This window comes from Phyllostomus hastatus, unplaced genomic scaffold (genome assembly GCF_019186645.2).
Source record: "Phyllostomus hastatus isolate PE091 unplaced genomic scaffold, TTU_PhHast_1.1 phas_scaffold_1066, whole genome shotgun sequence".
NCBI lineage: Eukaryota > Metazoa > Chordata > Mammalia > Chiroptera > Phyllostomidae > Phyllostomus > Phyllostomus hastatus.
In genome coordinates, this window is record NW_025334004.1 from 15,928,112 (window position 1) to 15,948,541 (window position 20,430).

The 20,430-nt window shown below is 50.8% G+C and overlaps 1 protein-coding gene across 1 annotated transcript in view; it reads right to left on the reverse strand.

Annotated features, from left to right (window-relative positions):
- COL17A1 (collagen type XVII alpha 1 chain) overlaps positions 1–20,430 on the reverse strand; it is a 49,092-nt gene that overhangs the window by 20,874 nt on the left and 7,788 nt on the right. The window contains exons 4-23 of the mRNA XM_045854201.1: positions 19,959–20,066; positions 18,879–19,010; positions 16,379–16,426; positions 15,462–15,497; positions 14,316–14,363; positions 12,746–12,889; positions 11,295–11,453; positions 10,658–10,729; positions 9,309–9,380; positions 8,458–8,526; positions 7,306–7,467; positions 6,829–6,909; positions 5,454–5,498; positions 4,027–4,233; positions 3,244–3,462; positions 2,951–2,980; positions 2,567–2,593; positions 1,128–1,154; positions 963–1,025; positions 25–129 (exon numbers count right to left, since the gene is read on the reverse strand). Coding sequence (XP_045710157.1) covers positions 25–129; positions 963–1,025; positions 1,128–1,154; positions 2,567–2,593; positions 2,951–2,980; positions 3,244–3,462; positions 4,027–4,233; positions 5,454–5,498; positions 6,829–6,909; positions 7,306–7,467; positions 8,458–8,526; positions 9,309–9,380; positions 10,658–10,729; positions 11,295–11,453; positions 12,746–12,889; positions 14,316–14,363; positions 15,462–15,497; positions 16,379–16,426; positions 18,879–19,010; positions 19,959–20,066 — 1,854 coding nt within the window. The remainder of the gene's footprint in view (positions 1–24; positions 130–962; positions 1,026–1,127; positions 1,155–2,566; positions 2,594–2,950; positions 2,981–3,243; positions 3,463–4,026; positions 4,234–5,453; positions 5,499–6,828; positions 6,910–7,305; positions 7,468–8,457; positions 8,527–9,308; positions 9,381–10,657; positions 10,730–11,294; positions 11,454–12,745; positions 12,890–14,315; positions 14,364–15,461; positions 15,498–16,378; positions 16,427–18,878; positions 19,011–19,958; positions 20,067–20,430) is intronic.

The following is a 20,430-nucleotide window of genomic DNA, read 5'->3' on the forward strand; positions in this document are numbered from 1 at the left end:
CCTGGGGAAGGGATCACCTCTTACCTCTCTCCCCTTTCTCTCCAAATCCAGGTAGCCCAGGTTCACCACGAGGTCCCATGGGGCCTTCACGCCCTCTCTGGCCCACAGGTCCCTCCAAGCCGGGCTCTCCTAAAAACAGAAATGACCATATCAGAGTTGGGGCTCTGAGCCGCAGCTGCGGGCTCCACAGACAGCATCTCGCTGGCAGGACACCTGCCTGGATCTCTGTGCTGCACCTCCCCTGGCCTCCTGTAGTCCAGGCTCAACCCAGAAGCCAGAGCACCCCTTTGAAAATGTAAGAGGATCGAGAGGATCGTCGTGTCCCACCCCTGCCCAAAACCAGCAAGTGGCTTCTCACCTCACTAGGAGGAAAAGTCTTTACAAAGGCCTCCAGGGCTTGGTCAGCCTCCCCCCTTACCCTCCCTGTGGACCCTCCGCCTCCCTCCTGGGTTCCAGCTGAGGCCTCCCCCTCCGCCTCCTGTCCTCATTGCCCCTCGACCAGTGGACACACCCTTGCCCCTGGGCTTGTGGCTGCTCCCTCTGCCTGGAAGGCCTTCCTCAAGATCTTCTCAAGCCGGCCTCCCTCACCCCCTTTAGGTCTTTGCTCAAGTGGCACCTTCTCGGTGAGAGGCCTTTCCTGACGGCCCCTGAGGGACTCCCAGTGCCCTGGGAGTGCCCTGCCAGCCTCCGTCTTTCCTATTTCCAAACCACTGCCTACTCTGCTGCTACTTTCCTTATTAAACATTTTGTTGTCTTTCTTCCCTACCCAGACATGAGCAGGGGTTTATCTGTTTTGTCTACTGATGTCTCCCCAGCACAGAAGATGGCCTGGCACACAGTAGGTACTTAATTAATGTTTATAGAAGGAAGGAAGGAAGGAAGGAAGGAAGGAAGGAAGGAAGGAAGGAAGGAGAAGGGAGGAAGGGAGGAAGGGAGGAAGGAAGGGAAAAAGCTGTTCTTACCCATGCTGCCTTTTTGTCCCTTTGGTCCTTCTGGACCTGGGTGTCCCATGAGCCCAGGGATACCTGTGGATACATGAGAATCCCTCAGCCCTGTTTTCCTCCCAGAACCTGGGAGCTGAGACCGAGCAGCCCGCGATACCAGCCACACCATCAGAGGTTACATACCTGGGGTCCCAGTGAGCCCTCGATCTCCTGTGGGGACAGAGATGAGAGAGGTCAGCCACAAGGTCTGGGCTGCTACCTAAAGGAGCCACTAGGTGGGATTCAGGTGGGATTCAGGTAGGATTGCCAAATGTAGCAAATGAAAATACAGGGTGCTCAGTTAAGTCTGAATTGCAGAAAAACATCAAATACATTTTTAACGTAAGTACTTAACATGTAATACTTGGGGCATACTTACAGTGAAATATTATATGTAGTTTGCCTGTAATTTGAATTTAACTGGGCATCCTGCATTTTACCACACCTGCTGGCTCAGGGTCCCCAGGACCATCAGTCCCATTCCCAGCACGGTCAGGAGGGTGTGGGGAAGGGGGGCTGGGGTAGTGACCCAGGGTGTGTGGGTGGGGGCAGGGGATCCTGAAGCGAAGAGGATCACTAAGTGGAGGAACCCCAATTCCTACACAGGGATCTCTTGGGAAGGAAAGTGGAGCTCAGAGGTGACCCTGTCACCTTAAAGAGTGATTCTCAGAATAAACTGCGCCCCTGGCCTCAGAGCCACCTGGGGTGATCAAGACTGCAGGCCCCTGGCCCCACCCACCTATACCTGCCGAATCAGCGGCTCTGGAAGGGGGGCCCCGACTCTTCTGTCAATTCTCACACACACTGGAGTTTGTGACACCCACACAGCTACATCAAGGGTCCCTGGGACATCTTCCTCCCACTTAGGGGCCAGTCCCGTTGGTTGTCAAACCACTTTTCTAAAGAAATACATCAATTTCTTACAGCACATAGGTGTGCACCACACACACTAGCATGAGATCATCTCCCAACCGTGGGGCACCTGCTCCTGTGACCATGCCCTGCACGTCCCCTGAAGGCAGGTGCTCCTACTGGGCCCCTCCCGGAGTTCAGTCCCTGACCGCTGGGCCTTATCCCCAGCCTCCCTCAGCTAAGACCCAGGGAGCCAGTGGCTCACTTAGAATGGTGGTTCCTGACCTGACTCATCAGAATTAAAACCTGGGGGGGGGTGAGTTTAGCCCCAGAGCTCTGCCTCAGGAACTTCTGATTCTCAGCAGGGCCAGGAATCTGGATTTCTGGAAATCTCCAGGGGGTCCCAGGGGGCGTGTGTGCAGTAGCAGGCCCTCGGGCTGCCCTGTGGAGCTGGGGGAGATGCAGGCTCTTGACACAGACCTCCTGAGGGCCTGGGTTCTGGGGGTCCCCGGAGCCCTGAGAGGGGGTGAAGGACAGTGATGTAGACCCTGCTCTGGCATGAAGCCCCTGCCCTGGAGAGCACGAGGGTACACACGCTGCTCCACAATTCAGGGTCCTACCACTGTGGGGTCAGGGCAGGGCGGGTGGCCAGGAGAGTGAGAGGCGGGCTCTCTGACACTCGCCGATTGCTTCACACCATCGATCTCACTAATGTTCACAGTAAAAGTTACCTTTAGGGCCTTGACTTCCCATGTCACCTAAAACAAGAAAGATGAGAAGACCGTGAATGCGGTGAGAACCCAAGGGTAGTGTTTAAGACCAGCCGAGAGCGGGGAAGTGGCACTTCAAGGGGAGCTGGCAGGGGTGTGGGTTCCTCTCAGTCCCCGTCTGTGCTCCCGGCACACCACTGGGCCCCTCTTAGAGGAGGCCTTCGGTCCCTTCCCGTTCTGAGATGGTCTGACTATAAAGCCAATTCTCAACCTTCCCAACAGATACCGTAAGATTTTTCTACTGTTTATCCTTCAAAGTTTGGAGAAAACGTTTTCCAATCCACCCAGAAAACACAGCTCCAAGTTCAAGAAACGAGAGAGAAAGGGCTCAGTTCACTGCAGTACCTTTAGGGCCAGGGCTTCCTAGAAGGTTGCCTGCAAGAGACAGAAAACCAGAGTTAGTTGCACTTCTCCTGTGCCACACACGCGCGTGCGGGGTCCCTGGGGTGCGGGGGAAAGAAGCGGAAGTCAGGACTACTGATCAGATTCTAAAATGTGCCAGTTGTGTGATCTTGGGCGATTCTCTCCAGGTGTCAGTTTTCCCAGCAGTAAAATGGGTTCACGGCTCTGGTCCTCCCCCCTCCCTGGACTGCGGAGAGGACTGAGAGTGGAGGCAGTGTGCCAGCCCCTGAGCTCACCGTTTTCCTGCTCCATCATCAGCTTTTTCCTCATGAACTGCCACAGATCCTCCTGGCTGTAGCCGTTCAGGCCATACATGTCCACGCCCCTGCCCACGCCGGGCGCCTCCCCCTGCAGCTCGCTCGTGCTCCCCCTCTCCATCTTCTCATACAGCTGCATCCTGCTCCGCATTCGCTCCAGCTCTTCCACGCGAGCTTTCAGCTTCCTCACCTCCTCCCCTGGACCGCATCAGGGAGTGTCAGCCCGGGGACAGGCCCAGTGCCCTCCCAGTGCACACTCACTCCCCACTGGGAGCCTCAGCTGGGTGCTCTGCGGTCTGTGGCAGCTTCTTCATGCCGCTGCCACTGGGATATTTTGCTGGAATGCTTATGGCTACCAGAGGGATTAGCCACTCAAAGTTGTCACTGAGCCTTAGAGAAACCTAGCCCAGGGGTCAGTCTTCTCATCTGAGATGGTGAAAGTGCTGGCCCTCACTGTCCCTGGGAGCTGGGGCGAGCCCAACAGGGCCTGGAGGACAGGAACGCTAGGAGACGGTGTGGTCTGATGACTCAGGGCAGCCAGAGCTCAGAGAGGCGCTGCAGGGACAGAGGCCTGGGGCAGGGGTGGGGGGTGGGGTAGGGTGAGTGGGCAGACAGTGGCATTAGATTCCCAGCTCTGCCACTAGGTGGCCTTGGGATCTTGACCAGGTGCCTCCTGGAGCCTCAGTTTTCCCATCTGCACTGACAGTGTCTGACCCCTTAGCCCCAATCCTTGCCCATTGAATGGGCAGCCGGGCCACATACCCAGAGCAATGAGCCCGAAGAGCAGCCCCAGGAGCAGCAGCCAGGTGAGCAGCAGGCCCAGCAGCCACTTCCACCAGCTGCAGCAGGAGCCGCAGGGGCACCAGGCTGGTGCTGCCCCCATCGGACCTCCGCCAACACCTCCGCCCACAGCTCCTCTGCCACCCTTGGCGCCACTGATGCCATTCTGTCGGTCATAGCCATGGATGTCTGTGGAAGACAGGGGAAAGGGTAGGGTGATGCAGGTGGCTCTTGCTCTATTCCCACTAAATTCTCTGGCTTTTGGTGACTTCCTGTGGGACTGAGTGCTGAGCCTAAGTGGGTCTCTCAGGCTCCTGTGCAGCTTGGTGCAGGATGAGGCTGGGCCTGGAACGAACACTGGGCCATGGCTGGTGAAGAGCAGAAGTCCGACAACCCTAGCCTTGAGCTGTGTGACCCTGAACCACTGTTTCCCCCTTTTTTTTTTTTTTTAAATAAAATAAGGTTAAAAGATCGCTTACTTCATAGGACAGTTGTGGAATGAAATGACAGGCATGGAGGTAATTAGCAGAGGATGTAACACAACCAGATTTAAAGATCTGGATTATGGCCCTGCCTGATGTAGCTCAGTGGATTGAGCAATGGGCCTGTGAACCAAAGGGTCGCCAGTTCGATTCCCAGTCAGAGCACATGCCTGGGTTGCAGGCCAGGTCCCTGGTGGGGGTGTGTGTGAGAGGCAACCACACATTGATGTTTCTCTCCCTCTCTTTCTCCCTCCCTTCCCCTCTCTCTAAAAATAAATAGTTTTTTAAAAAATCTTGATTATGAACTTTGATCTACTGCCACCTCCTACATTTTATTAGGCCCAAAACAGAGGCATTCCCACCTCCATGTCTCAGTATTCACCACTCTTTCTTTATAATTTCCAAGTGCCTAGAATTATACTCAGCCCAGTACATTTTTGTGTGTGTGTTTTTACAAAACTGTTTTGGTTTTTAGTATCTGAAATAGGGTGCTGAGCCTTGCTCTGTCTCTCTTATGAGGCTACAGGAGGAAGAGAGGAGAGTGTGAAGGTTGGAGATGTATGTGAATTAGCGTCACCTTGAAGCCTGTGTGTGTTGGGGAGTTGGGGGGGTAAGATAACAGGGGCCCTGCTGTGTTGCTCCTGTCCTGTGGGGAGACCCTGGACCTGAGGGCAGACAGCGGGTGCCAGAGGTGAGGGTGGGCGTGCTGTGAGCAACAGCCCCTGAACTAAGCTCCTGCAGCCAGCTCTAACCGGCCTGCCCCCTCCACCGCCCTCCACTTTGCTCCCCTGCAGCCTTCAGGGACACTCTTCAGAGCTGGGTGGCTCAGGTGTGCACTGGCTCCAGGCTAGGGGACTTTATCTGTTGCATTCACCATAACTGGCCTCATGGGCTTCCATTACTATAGGACCCTCCGGTATCACCTACCTGCAGAGGCCACCTTGCCCTTGGTGGACACCGTCTTCAAGTCTCCTGAAAGACAAACACCGAGAACAGAGATTTTGACCTGAGCGTTTAAATGCAAGCAGCCCACAAGACAGCCTATGTGTAGAGTTGGGGCAGGGCTTTAGACAGATATGCCCCCACCTCCACCCCCAGGCGCCTCGAGTAATTACAGCAATTACAATGATGCAGAGGTAGCTTGGCAAACCATCAATGGTGGGGAAAAGCAGTGTCATAACCCTTTTGTAACCTGAAACGTTTAAAGCCCAAGACATTTTCAGATCATGTTGGGTGACCTTGCTTTCAAACAAACGTGCTTGTGAGAAATGACTCTTAATTTTTTTTGGTTAAGGGACTTTGAATGCAAGTTCTTAACCTGTGGTGGAGGGAACCTGACAGAAAGGATGGGCTTAAAGGAGGGCTGTTCATGAGTTCCTGATATTATTTGACCATTGAGTGCTGTGGGCATGTGTAGAATTTTCTGGGAAAATTGTGTATAGCTTTCATCAGATTCTAAAAGGGTCTTTTGGCTCCACTGCCCCATTTTCACCCCTACAATGTAAGGAACTGCTAACTTAGAAGACTTAGAGTTAGGCATTGTCAGGACGGTAGCTGATTTCATCTGCATTTATCTAAAAATGTTCTATGGGCCCTGGCTGGTGTGGCTCAGTGGGTTGAGTGCTGGTCTGTGAACCAAAGAGTGGCTGGTTTGATTATCAGTCAGGGCACATGCCTGGGATACAGGCCAGGTCCTCAGTTGGGGGCGCTCAAGAGGCAACCACACATTGATGTTTCTCTCCCTATCTTTCTCCCATGTCTCCTTCTCTTTAAAAATAAATAATAAATAAATAAAAATAAATAAAATATTTTTAAAAATGTTCTATGCCATACTTTTCCTTCCTTTACTGACCCCTCCAAAATTAGGGGTTTGGAGAGATTGTTCAGGACACAGAACAGTGAAGCGATGTGTTTAACTAAGAGAGGATCCAGATATTTGGGAAGAAAAAAAAATAAAGCTAGCAAGTGCTTTGCAAAGCACTTTTCTATTAGTTCTGAAAATTAGGGGAAGATGAGTACACTGAGAAAAAAATACCACTGTAGACCTCACTTGTATCATGGGAAAGCTTTTGATTCAATATCGTGCACGCATGACTTGACAGGAAGCTTGTTAAAATGCAGCCTCTGACTCAGCAGGCTTGGGCTAAGGCCTAGAAGTCTGCATCTCTAACATGCTCCCAGGTGTTGCCATGGCTGCTGGTCCAGGAATTATACTGTGAGGAGTGAAGTCTCAGGAGATGGATAAATGAAATGTGGATCGGATGAAGAAGGCAAGGTGGACAGCAGTCAGATTTGATCTTACCATTAGTTTCTGAGATCAGGTTGGTGTCGACGGTGTAGGCAGCTTGCTTTTCCTTTTTCAGGGTGTCCTCTGAAAAAGAAGCTGCGCACACAACCCATGACAATCTGGGATACTCTCTCCCCACTCTCCAGCCACACTCCACATCCCGTCCCCTTTGGGGAGGTAGCGGTTGGCTTGGCAGGAAGGGGACCCAGCTTTCCTGGGGTTAATTCCACCTCCTGTGTTTGTGAGTGGGAGTCTTGTTGTTGTTGTCCAAAGACCCCAGGGTGCTCTTTTCCAGAACTTTCCTGGCCTATCTGCATTCAAGGTGGACCCTGGGAACACCTTATTAAGGCAGACCTTTTTTTTTTTTTTTTTAATTTGAATGAATGACTGTGTTTCACCATCAAAACATCTCAAACCACCTTGCTTGGACATTCGGTCTCCTGCACTGCCTGCCATCCCTCTGAAACCTGAGTCACTTGGGCTCCCACGTACTTGAGGCGATGCTGGCGGGGGAGGCGGTGAAGACCTTCCCGCTGTCCTTGTTCATGATCAGCAGCTCCACCTCCTTCTTGGCAGGCGCATTATCTTTCTCGAGGATCAGGAATTTACAGTCCCTGTGCAAGAGGTCATCATTCTGGACACTCGTGGTGCAGGCTAGACAGGGACGGAGTGGGTGAGGAGGAAGGCAAAGGTGCCAGGAGAAGGCAGAGGGAAGGAATGTCCAGAAGAGGAAGGAGCAGGAAGAGAAGAGGGAGGAGGAAAAGAGAGATTAGGGGGGTGTGTCCAAGGGTCTTTGTCTCCCTGACAGTAGCTGCTAAGAAGCATTTGGGGGACCAAAGACAACCTCCTGTGCTTGGCTGGGCCTGGTGATGAGGAGATTGGGTTCATGTGAGAAGTACTGGGTAGCTGGCTTATGGCTGCCTCCCACCTGGACGTTACAGGATCTTTAGCGAATGGACAGAAGTCCCTTTCTCAGACAGGCCCTTCTTAAACTTGGCGGGTTCATTTCTATCCTTCAGGTCTCATGTGAGCATCCTGGTTTTTTTTCTTGACTACCCCATCTAACATACACACATCACCTTTTCTACCACCTCACCTATTTCTCTCCTTCAAATTGCTTTTGTGTCCTTTGTCTACTTGTTTATTTGCCTCCAAGGCAACTGTCAGCCTGGGGAGTGCAGGAACTTGGCCTGCTCTGCTCATTGCTGTGGTCAGTTGTTAAAACAGTGTTTGGAGGGAAACACGCTGGGGTCAGCAGAGCAATGGAGGAAATAGCTGACCCTGTGCTGTGAGCCCAAGTTGCTAAAGATTCTACAGAAAGTAGGAAGGGTATGGCAACTTTGACTGGCTCCCTGCTCCTTGCAGTGGGTGACATGTAACAAACAGGAGCAGGACAGGGGCTTCCAGATGAAGGTGGGAGCTGGAGTGTAAATGTCTGACTCTAGGCAGGTGTGTGGAGCTTCCTGTCCCCCCTTGGACAGAAAGGTTAAGGTCAAGTTAGGGAGATGCTCATCTCTGCTCACTTCTGGAAATAACAGAGAGGCCCATTTTCGGGCCTTAGAATGCCAGTGGGTTATATTCCCTCCTCCTGCATGCCTTGTCACCACACAGCAATTCTCCCTGGTAGCTGGGAACAGCACTCACCGGCAGAGGTGGACACGCCGGTGCTCACAGTGGCAGGGCCCTGGGGTACGTTTTTCTTCATACCATACGCTGCAAGAGAGGAACCACTGAGTAAGTGCGACCAGGGTGGGAGGGCAGCTCCGCACAACTTAGAAGCAGCCTGACTGGTCCTGGCAGACAGACAGCCTCCCCATGTGAGAGGAAGACAATAATAATGAATGAATAATGAAACGAAGAATAATGAATAATGAAATCAACTCTCTTGAGCTATGGGGGCAGCAATGGAACTTTCTTTGGTATAATTCTCAACCTTCTAGGGCAGGTCTCAAGGTCACTTCCTCCATGCACTCTTCCTAGATCCTCCCACATCACCTTCCCTTCTGACCCCTACCACCCTCACACCTGCTCTGCACAATGTCATTCATGCTGTCTTATAGAATCCCCCAACCATTTCACGTTCATTACACTTTCTACTCCAACGAAATGGTAAGGAAGTTGAGGGCCAGGGCTGACACTCATGCCTCTTCTGTCCACGCTCCCCCAGGTGTGCACAGGGAGTAGACCGTGAAGTCAGCCAGAGGGTTGGTTTGCAGTGACAGCGGGCTGTCAGAGGCAGCAGTGAGTCACGGAGATACACAGGTGACATGCACAGCAGTGCTCCCCTGTGGTTTCACACGTCTGAGCTAGCAAATGATCGAGGTTAGCATCTCTAGGGTGGAGCGGGGGGTTGCTGTTTCTTTGGTAGGAAAGGTCGATTGATTTTTAGGGACACCTTTGTCCCTCGGATTCAGTTGTTGAAAAGGAACATTGTGAGTTACAGCTGCACAGAGGTGTTCCTTCCCAGCCCTGGGCTCCAAACCTCAGGTACCGACCTGCGGAGGTGGTGGCCGTGCCGTGGGGCAGGGTGGCGGAGCTGGGGGCCAGATTGTTCTGCATGCCAAACACTGCGAGAGGAATGGAAGACAGCTGAGCGCAGGTGCAGAGAGGAGGGTCCTCAGCTTAAGGAAGCCCCTGCCCCCACCAGTCCCCAACACCGCTTTCATGATACATGCCTTTACGTAGGACAGATTCTCAAACTTTCTCAGTTCTCATGTTCTAGGTGACACAACAACGTTTTTTATTCCCCACCTCCCCACCCCAGGCCAAAAGTTACGAACAGTTCCATTTTTAAAACAGTTATGTCCACACAGCTTGTAGTGGTAGTTCGCCTAGGGTCTGACAGATTTCACTGTATTTAAAAATACCCTTGAGATTTAAAAATAGCTCAGAGTTCCCTGTTCCCAACGGCACCCTAGGGTGCCTTGGTGTGCAGCGTGGGAACTGTGGGCATAGGATACAGACGCAAATGGGCCAAGAGGCACAGACTTGGCAGAGCCCTCGTTTTCCCTCGAACTCTTCCTCCTGACTCAGACACATCCAGCTCTCCGCAGCCCCATTCGGCTTCCAAAGCTGGTTGTTTTTAACAACATGCAGAAGCTCACTCCTCCCCAGCTAGTGGCTTCTCTTATTCCATCCCATCTAGTGCTTAGGGTACAAGATCATGATCCGACATCCTCGGTCAGGACTTTGCAAAGCAGGATAGCAAAGGCAGAAGAAATGAAGATTGACCCAGGTGTCTTCTGGGTTTGGTGGGATGCTAGTCAATTAGAGGTGTTGAAAATCAGAACGCTTAATTTGCACTTGGAAATATGCCAGCCAAGTAAATACGGAGGCTCACATCATTATGTTTACTAGTCATGATATCGCAGGGAGAAGGCACATTCCTTAAAAAGATGTGGCTGCTAACTTACATCCAGGCAGTTGCAATGTATGTGAAAATAGAGTGAATAAATTTGAGCTTTCAGTGAACTACTATAGTTACAAAAAGATCTGAAGTAAGAACCTTCTAACTGAACAATGCTCTTTACCTGGAATGTTCGTCCTAAGCCAAGCCTCCCAGAGAAAACATGTGAGTGAGCTCTCTGGCCCCTCCCCGCTGAGGCCTCCCCCCTGGGGACGGAGCTGTGTCTCTGATGGAGGGGCCAGGCTCTGTGCCTTCCACCATAGCCCCTGGGCCACTGCCTGGCGTACAACACATGCAGGAACGTCCTCGCGCTCCGGGCAGAAAGCACATCTTCTCTAGAAACCACTAGAGTTTCCTCACCAGGAAGGAACACCACTATTTTGGTACTTTTTAAAGCAAACCACTGGGGAAAGGCGGCCGAAGTGGGCGAGCACTGACCTGAGGAGCCAGTGCTGATTCCAGGGTGCAGAGTCGGGGAGCAGGACGCCATGTTGTTGGGGACTCCAAAGACTGCAGGGGAGGAGGAAGGCTGGTGAGAGGGACATCCAGGCCACGGGGGTGTGCCACAGAAGCTCCGGAAGAAACGCCAGGGTTGCATTTTCATATTTTGTTAAATTTGTTGTTTGGAAAATCTTAGGCTCTCTCTGTTGTGCCTTAGGTTGTAGCCAAGGTGTGGTCATAGGTTGGTCAGGTCTCGCGTGGACACTGGCTCTGGACAAAGCCTTACTTGTTAGTGACCATTTTACAGAAAAGAAACTTGAAACCCAGAGAACTTAAATACTTGCTCGAGATCACAGTTAATCCACATGAAGTGAAAGTAGGTTCCTTTTATCTACTTTCATTTTCTTTCCCATTCCTCTTTTTCTGATGCACTTTTATGGGGACCCACCAAAGGAAACACCTCAGAGACTGAACTGAACTGAAGTTCCAGTGGAATCACCTTCGGGTGTTCGGCCACAGAAAGCCTCCCTAGGAAGCCAGGGTTGGGACGGTGCGTGCCAGCGGGGTCACTCGGCTCGGGTGAGAGTGTGGTGGGCGCAGAGGTGGGAGGGGGTGTGCACTGTGTGTCACATACCCGATCCCGCGGAATAGGCGTTGGTGTTCAGGAGGGACGAGCTGTGGGCTGTCATGTTGTTGTGATAGGCCCCCATGGAGGACCCCGTCGGTAAGGTGGAGGACCACATGTGGGAGGGAAGGTTGGCATCCAGGATGGTTGTGTCGTAGGTGCCAGACACTGGAAACAGACAGACACACACCTCACCCCAGTGAGGGACAAAGCAGCACTGTGTGTTGGGGCGACCCAGTTGGCTAGGTTTGCTGGGACTTTCCTGGTTTAGCCTGGAAGGTCCCACATCTAAGCAATGTCCAGGCCAAACCAAGGCTCTTAGTCACCCCACATCTGTCTGGAGCCTCGGAGCTGGTACAAACTTGATCTCTTGGTTTAGAAATTCTTGTTGGCTCTTGATGAAATCTAAAGTAGGTACTTTTGCTGTGGGGTCACCCATTTCTCCTGCTAAGTCCCCCTCCCCACCTCCTGTTGTGCCGTCCCCACCAGTGCTCTCACTTTCTATTTGTTCCTGTCTCCACCTTCAAAGATACCAGGGAGCAGCAAATGAGACCCCACAGCCAATGAGGCCCCACAGCGAATGGCAATGGTAGAATTCCAGGCACGCAGCCAGCACCGGTAGGGAGCCATCACTTCCGGGGCCATACCACACAGATGGCAGCCTTCTCTGGTTCAATTCTCCTTGCCAATGAGACCCAAGGGGCACTCTGCCCCCAAGAGAGGGTTTTGGTGCTTCTTCAAATCTGAGGCCAATTCTGCCTATTCCTTATACGAGATGGAGCTAGCTATGCAGGTCATAAAGTGCTCTGAGGTTATGGTTTGGTATTTAAAAATGGAAGGAAGATCATAATCTCAGGGTCTGGTTTTTTTTTCCCAGTAGCAAATGACAGGACAGCTTCTTTCCTCGCCTCCCCCCAAGAATCTTCTTATTGTTCTTTGTGCCTCCACAGAGCCTACCTTATACCTGGTAGGCACGTGATACATGAGTGTTGAACAACACTCATCTGACCTCACTTCGGTCTCTTGGTTGTCTGACTCCCTCTAGAGGCCCTCACCTCCACGGGGTCAATGGCTGTGTCTACCTTGTTCATTGCCTTTCCTCAGTGCCTGGTGCTTGGCATGGAGGAGGCCCATAACAAACATGCACTGAATGAAAGAGTGAAAACATGGCAAATTTTCCCAACAGTCTTCACTTGGGAAACCTGGCCAGCACATTCCCAGGAGTTGTCACGAATCTCTGGGAGAGACTCTTTAGGATGTAGAGCCTGACCCCAGCGTGCACATAGGATGGCAGACTAGACGGGCATAAGAAGGGCACAGCCCACATTTTCATGCTGCATCAAGGGCAGTGTTTTGCCACAGCCGGAAAGGCCTGCCAGGGTACAGATGAGTTCCTGGGCCAGGACAATATGCCACCTTGTTCCCTTCCCTCCACAGTGGCCCTGGGCTGCGGGACTTACCTGAATGGGAGCTCGCCGTCACAGTTTTGGTCTCCACGGTGCCTTTCTTAGGGATGGGGAGTGTGCTGGAGGCATTCCGGGTGGGGCTCACGCTTGCTGATCGGCTCCCCTTGAGCAAACGTTTAACTTCATCCAGTTCTGTCCCTGTGAAACAATCCTCACATTTTCATTGGGCCCAGGATTCTTTCCAGAGTCCAAGTGCAGTGGGAGTTACATTTATGGCATTCTGAATGTACGGGAGGGTGGCATCTGCTTCTCATGCTGGGGCATTTTTGGTTAGCCTTATGACTTTTACATTTTGTCAATTTATAGCACTTATTAACCTGGCACTTTGTAATATTAATGGCTTCATAAATCTAGTGCCTCTACAAGGAGGTCAAAGTCGTCGGTAGACATTTTATAATTATACCTCATCAGGCACCACAGGGATGATTCTGTGGCTGGAAGACACTGTCATCCTGGATCAAGAAAAATTTACACCCAGGGCAGTGAGAGAACCAGACCCCTTGAAACAAAGGGTTCAGTTGTGATTTCAACCCCTACACAGGACATCTCAGGTGTTGGGCCACTGACCTTGTGTGCTCTGTAGTGTCAAAGGAATTTGTGGCCCACTCCTAAACATTGTGCTGCATTGTGTGAGTTAATTTCAAGTCTGTCTGGCTGATATTATTTGTAGTGAGGTGATATAGTGGAGCAGACTCCCTGTGCCTCCCGCCTGGCAAACAGGACAGGAGGGAGGTGGGGAGGGAAGCCTGGTGCAAGGGCAATGCATAAGAGGAGACCCAAAGATTCACAGACAACTAGTGCTGGAGGACTGCCCGGGACCCCTTCCCCTGAGATCCCTATCCTTTGGACTGAGCAACCCTAAGCCTGGAAGGGCTCAGAGGAGATGGCATCCTTGGACTTAGGGTGAGACTCCATGACCCCAGGCACTGAGTGAGCTCTTTGGGCAAGTGCCCATCTCTGATTCCTGAGCCACCCACCCAGCTCTTTCTCCTCCTACTCTTTGTACTTGGCTCCCTTCCTAACAGTTGGGCTTGTTTCAAAATGTCACGTAACCTTCAACAAGAACAACAGAAATCTAACACAGTCAGCAGACCGAGACTGGGGAATCCCTGACATTTGAAGTTGAGCTAAAACTCTCTCACTCTACTTCTGACCTTCCCTAATCTTAACCATCCCATTAGGTCTCCTCATGCTGCTTTCCTTTAGCCACATATATCGTTTCTCCAGAGTCTTATCATGGGTTCCTCATATGTCTCTGCTGGCTCATCCCGCGGAGCCTGACTGATCCGCCCTTCAGACACCAACCCAGGAAGGCTGCCCAGGACCCTGGCTCCCTCGGCTCCCTGAGCTGTCATGGTTGGTTGTTGACTCTGTCCCCATTAGTCTGTGAACGATGAAATGGAAGGGATGGTGACTTACTCAGCTCCTTCCCCCACTGCACCCAGCCCAGGGTGCCTCTCACCAAAGGCCCTGAGAGACATTTACTGATTGAGTGACTGAACACGCATACATAGAGCCCTGGGTTCCCGGATCCTTTCTTTTCAGCAGGACAGTGACCACTTACATCGGGTCGATGGGGACGCACTCTGCAGTCGCACTCGGATTTCACTCTCTGTACAAGGGGAGACATGGAGAAGGCTGTGAGTGAAGGAACTCGGGTCACAGTGCCCGACACTGAGCTCTGAGATCTCTGTGTCCCAGCAGCGGGAAACCGAGGTATACTCAGGACGAGTACTGCTCAAAAGGAGACGTCCTCTCCCTACACCCTAACCTGCCCACTGCACACCTCCAGCCACCTGGAGATGTCCTGATGAAAAACCCCAGGCCGAACAGGGTGGCTCCATTGCAACCATCAATGGCAAACCCCTTTCCAATCACTCATTTCCCAATTGCCAGAACCAAGCTGCTTCCTGCCTCCAGGGTCTCTCAGGTAGTAGTGAGAGAATTCTAAAACCTACAGTGTTTACTTAGCCATTTTGGCCTCTTCAGAAATGAAAAGGGCAGAGTGTAGGTAGTTTAATGTTATTAGTTTCAAATGGAAGACTGTCATCTTTCGACTATCAGCCTAAAGTTGTGGGTGGTTTGTATGCTCCTAACTTTCAGGTCACTGGTGCAGTAAGGCCCATAGGAAGTCTAGGCTGGCCATCGAGAACTCCTGAAGCCTGGGAAGGATTTTGCCTTTCTCACGGGCCTGACACCTGCTCCTCATCAGGTTCATCAAGGGCAGCTTTCCCTGGGACCACGTTTGTCTCCTACAGCCTTGCCCATCAGCAGACATGGAGAGTGCAAAACTGTCACAGAGCCCTTTGGCCCCTGGAATAATTGGAAAGAGAGGAGCTTTTGCTCAGTTTGGATGTATAAAGGCAACCATAGCACATCTTGTGAGAGTCCACCAGGAGATTAGAAGTGAAACAAGATGGAGCGCCAGCATCTTCCGACAATCCACAGCAGAACCAACTACTGCCTGGGTGGCTACCATGCATCTTCATTCCTGCCTTGTGTGTTTGTGAGACTGCCCTCAGATCTACCCTTCCCATCTTGGTAGAGCCAGCAGAAGATTCCCAGGATGCTGCGGGCTCCTCGAGGGCAGAACTGTGCCTTATTTATTCATCTGACTCATTCCCATTTCTTGGCTCAAGACTGGACACACATTAGATGCTCAGAAAATGCTTGTTGAAGGAACTGAATCGAACCCAGAGATAGAGCTCACCTCGTGTTTGACTTCGTCCTCTGGTTGAAGTGGATGCTGAGAAACAAAGAAAAGTTATCTTGAGCACACATAAGAGGTGGCCTGCTAAGTATTTTTGACATGGGGGTAGATCTGTTTGGGTGGGGGGAGCAGTTTGTTTTCACAGTACATTTTTTCCAGGTAGGATTCCTTATGGCTAGTGATGCTTAATAAATGATGACCACATAGCCAAAAGGCAGAGAGAGCCTTGCAAGGCCCCAGTGCATTTAGGGTGTTAAGGTAGATAAATGAATGTTAAGTTAGCTGAGGCAATCTGTTTGGGAGCATGATCCGTTTGGACTGGCTGACTACACACTCATCAAATGTATCAAAAGACAGCCAGATCTTTCCTGTAGTTTTTGTTGTTGTTGTTGTTGTTGTTGTTATTAGAGATTGCTGTGGTTTGCCCACTGAAAGTGAATGAATAAAAGTATAACCACTGTACAAGCAATGATCATGTCATCAATTCATATGCACAGTGAGAATCTAAGAACATGGACGGAAGACTTAAGGCCAAGGGAAGATACTTGGGTTTCACTCAGCATAACACGTGCCCCTTTGAAGCCACCATGGTGAAAGTTGCTTGGCCTTAGGGCTTATCTATCCACGCCTGAGCCTTGTATGAATGGCTTGCTGTTTCAGAAGCCTCATGAGCAAAGGCTATGTTAATGTAGTTGACAAGTTATGTAGTTGACAAGTAATGTAGTTGATGGCAAGTTAATGTAGTTGACAGTCCCCTTAAATGTTTCAGGATGAAAAGCAAAAGAAAAACAGATCAGCAGAAGTTAAACTCTGTTAGAAGAATCCATTTAACCCACGATGCTCCCTCCTCCTGCACCCCAGGCACTTTCCCAGGGCCTCCTTTGACTGGCTCTTCAGAAAATAAGGAAAGCACATACCTAATTCCTTCCGAGGGTACTCGGGAGAAGAATTGCCACTGGAGCTCCCTGGAAGAGGATAAAACACTCAGTGTCGGCACACCTCAAGGTACTGTGCTCCACAGGTATTGCATTTTCTGCAAACTGAAGGCAAGATCCTCCACCAGTGAAAAGACTACAACTCGCTTTTTTGCAATTCTGGCTTTATTGTGGTGGCCTGGAACTGAACCCACAGCATCTTTGAGGTCTGCCTGTACCAATGATCACTTGAACCCAAACAGCTTCCGAGAGAGAGGGTGGTGCTGGGTCCCTCCTTTCTGAGGATGACAGGTGCTCTTCAGCAGGCTCTCGATTTAAACCTGCTTTGCCCTTTGGATGTGGCTGCGCACTTCAGTCTGGTCCCTGATCTACCTCAGTGGGGCAAGGTTTGCACAGAGGAGGGCAGGGGGCAGGGTTTATTTCTTTTTTGTTTTTACTTCCTCAACTGTTTGCCCTGTGTAAGTGCTGGTGCAGGTGGACTGGCCCTGGTCGAGTGAATATGCTGTTTGTGCTAGGGTGTCTCTGACCTTGTGAAGGCCATCCCGAGTGTGGACCCTGTTAAAATGGAGGTACCAGCCCCCACGCAGACCTAACATCAGAAAGCATTGTGGTGCTACCACCCACCTCACCTGGGTTTGGGGCTCCCCAAAGCCACCTGGCCATTCTGGGTCTTAAATCACTTACTAGGGGTACCCACCCCTAATCTTACTTCTCCAGTCACTATTGGACCCTCTTGCTGCCTGGCTAGTGGCTAGTCTGTTTTACACTAGAACTGCCTCCTCTTCAGATCACCAGCAGCTCCCGTAACCTGCCTCCTGCCTTCTCCTTGTGACCTGGAGCCCGTTCTCGTGCTGACTGCAATGACGCGGCCTGTTCCTGGGCTCCCGCTGCCCTGGGCTCCTGCTTCCTTCAAAGACTCTTCTTCCTCTATGTCCTCGGGCTCTTTTTCTCCTTCTTCCCCCAATTTATCTTGCTTTGCTCTCTTCTACTTTTTATACTCTCTTCCTTGGCCAGCTCCTTCAGTTTTCCACCTCCTACTAATGACTCCAGATGGAGTATCTGGCCTCGACTTCTTCCCTGAGCTTGGTCCTATGAGTCCCACTACCTGCTTGGTTCTCCCACCTGAAAACCACACCAGCAGCTGTATTTAAGGACCAAATAACTGAGCTCATTCCCACGGGCTCCCTGCTGCGATGGTTGGCACCAACATGAACCCAGTCACCTGTGTTTCAAATCTCAGCAGAATCACTAATTCCTTTCTCTCCTGTAAAATTCAAAAACAAATGGAGACCAGCCTTACAAATTCCCTGAGCAGACAAAACCAGTTGAATCATTCAAGCAAAGCTTAATTTAGCCGATTTTGTAAGATAACTAAACTTGAGTTGCTTCTGGCCTATGCCTCTGAAAATCATAAGCAAAACTTAAACTGTTGCCCAAAGTTAATATGAGGTAACCACTGACCATTTCCCTATCACTGAAGAAAATTGTAGTAATATAAGCAGTCACTATGAAGAATACATGAGCTGCTATGTAACAATATACCCTGGAACCTCATTCTGTGTTTTTTTTTAGTGCTCCCAGTCTGCAAACTGTCTTTGTGGTGTGCACACAATAAACTTGGACTAATTACTGTTTTAGTGATTCATTGGTTTTAGTTCTGTTATTTCTGACCTGTTGACACCCCTTTTTCTCAACATTTAATCAATTGTCAAGCCTGTCAATTCCCCCTCTGCAATCCCTCTCCCCTCCAGCTCCTCCAGCCCTCTCCCACTGCCACGACCTTCGTCCCAGCCAAGTTTTCCCTTCCTGGACAAAGGAGCACAGTCTAACTGGTTATCGTGTTAACCTCTTCCTGCACAGGGCTGTCCAGAGTGCTAGTCCTGGGCCTCAAATATGATCAATTCTTTTGTTCAAAAATTGCTTCGGTTTCTCACTATATGCAGAGTCAAGCACAAACATGAGCCTAGTACTGATGTTGAGTCTCTCAAGCCCTCTTACCTAAGCACCACTGCTATTTGCTACTTAGGCCCCGCTTCTCCTGCCTGTCTTCGCTGTGCTGCTGCCCCCACAGCCTGAAGCACCCCATCTCTCCACATCTGGGTATCAAAATCTTACACATCATGAAGGCCCAGCTCAGATGCTACGTTCTCCCTAGATTCTTCCCTGGAGACTTAGCCAGAGATGATAACCCCCTTATACTTTGTATTATAGTTTTTATCTGTTGTTTTAACTTGTCTGTTTAGACTATAGGCTCCCTGAAGACAAGCTCCTTGTCTGATTCATTCAAGTATCCATCAAGGCATTCTGTGTGGTGTCAAACACATAAAATAACCAAATAACCACATGAGAAAGTGGCTAAGTGAATGAATGAATGAAGGAATGAAGGGGTGGATAGATCATCTAAATCTCCAAGTAAGTCCTTAAAAGAAACAAAGGGAGAGTGGAGAGAAACGTGAGGGGGCAAAGTCTGTGGGACTGATACCTTCATATGTTCCATGGCGGGTGATGTGAGTTTTCCTTTCAAAGGTTGAGCCTGGTGAGTTGGGCAGAGTGGAGGCAGGGGAATGAGCCCTCCTGTAACTGGAGGTGGAGGCATTGCCCCGGGTGCTTCCAGCTGCAAGTGGAGAGAAGCGTCAGTCCTCACAGCACTGGAGCGGATTGCTATCCCTTATGTTAATGGAGTACACCAGGCTGCTCATCATGAAAGGGGGCCTATGGAGGGGCCAGAGGGTGTTGGCACTAAGGGTTCCCCTTAGCATTTCCTTGGCTTCTCAGGAATGGTGGTGGCATTACTGTTCCCGCCCTTCCTCCCCAAACTGACCACTGAAAGGCAGTGGTCCTCAATGCACTGAGCTATGGAGGGGCTCCAGCAGGACTGTTCTCGAGGACCCTCGAGAAAAAGTGCATTTAATGGGAGCACACTGCTGGAGAGACTAGAACAGAATCCAGTGTGGAAGGTTCCTGAACAGATGAGGGCAAGTGCTTCTCTTGGTCAACCTGACCATTGGCCAATCTTGGGTCTCCTCTTTTCTTTTTTTAATGGCTTCATGGGTTATGTGTGTGCTTGTTTTCCCCCCTTGCCTTGTTTTGTTTTATTTCAGTGAGCAAGCCAACATCAAAGAGCGTTTCATGGGGAACAATGGCCCTGTGCTGGATGCTTGCCCAGTGGAAACTCGTGCAGCATGGGATCAGGCTCCCAGCGCACAGGGACCCAGTCCTCCAGTTCCTTTAGTTGTTCATTGAAATTGGAAACCCTGAGATGTGCACGCCCTTCTCTGAAAGAGATAGCTTAACAAGAGTGATTCAGTGGGAAAGGAGGCACCTCCTCATGAAGCCCTCCTTAATTAATTATGGTACTTATATTAGGGAGCCGATGAAAACTAATCCCACTTTAAGTAGGTATCAAATGCAGATGATTTGAAAGTCTCACCTTTCCTGGGTTCTGTGTCATTTACATAGCCCTTTGGGTCATGTGGATGGATGACAGTTTTGTCCCTCTCCTTGCTGGACTTTCTCTCCCCTGTCTGCTCTTCCCCAAACCCTCCCACCAGCAGACACTTACTGGAGTTTAAGTAGCCACTGCTGCCATGGGTCAGGCTCTGCTTCTCCAGCCTGCTGCTCCCTCCACCGAGGGAGCCCGTTTTAGCATAGCCATTGCTGGTCCCCCCTTCTGCAGAAACAGAGCAGGTGACAATTTATGGGTGGAGTCAGCCCAAAGGGCCCCTGCATCCCTTGCCCCAGGAAGCCTTCCCTGGCTTCTCAACCACAGCCCCCTTGGTGTGGCTCCCTTTCCCATCCGAGGTGCAAGCCTCCAGGCTCCCATTTTGTTTGCTTCTGATAACAAATGTCTACAGCAACTCTTCCACCCGATTTAAAAGGAACATCTTCTGGGGGAAGTATAGCAGGTTGTTTATTAGGAAAATTTAAATATTAGAAAAGGTAGGGAGTAATGAAAAGCTCCTTGAGGCCAGGGCCTGGGTTGGGCTTGCTGTTTTCAAAGGCCTGGCCAGTGCCCCAGCTCTGGCAGCCCCTAC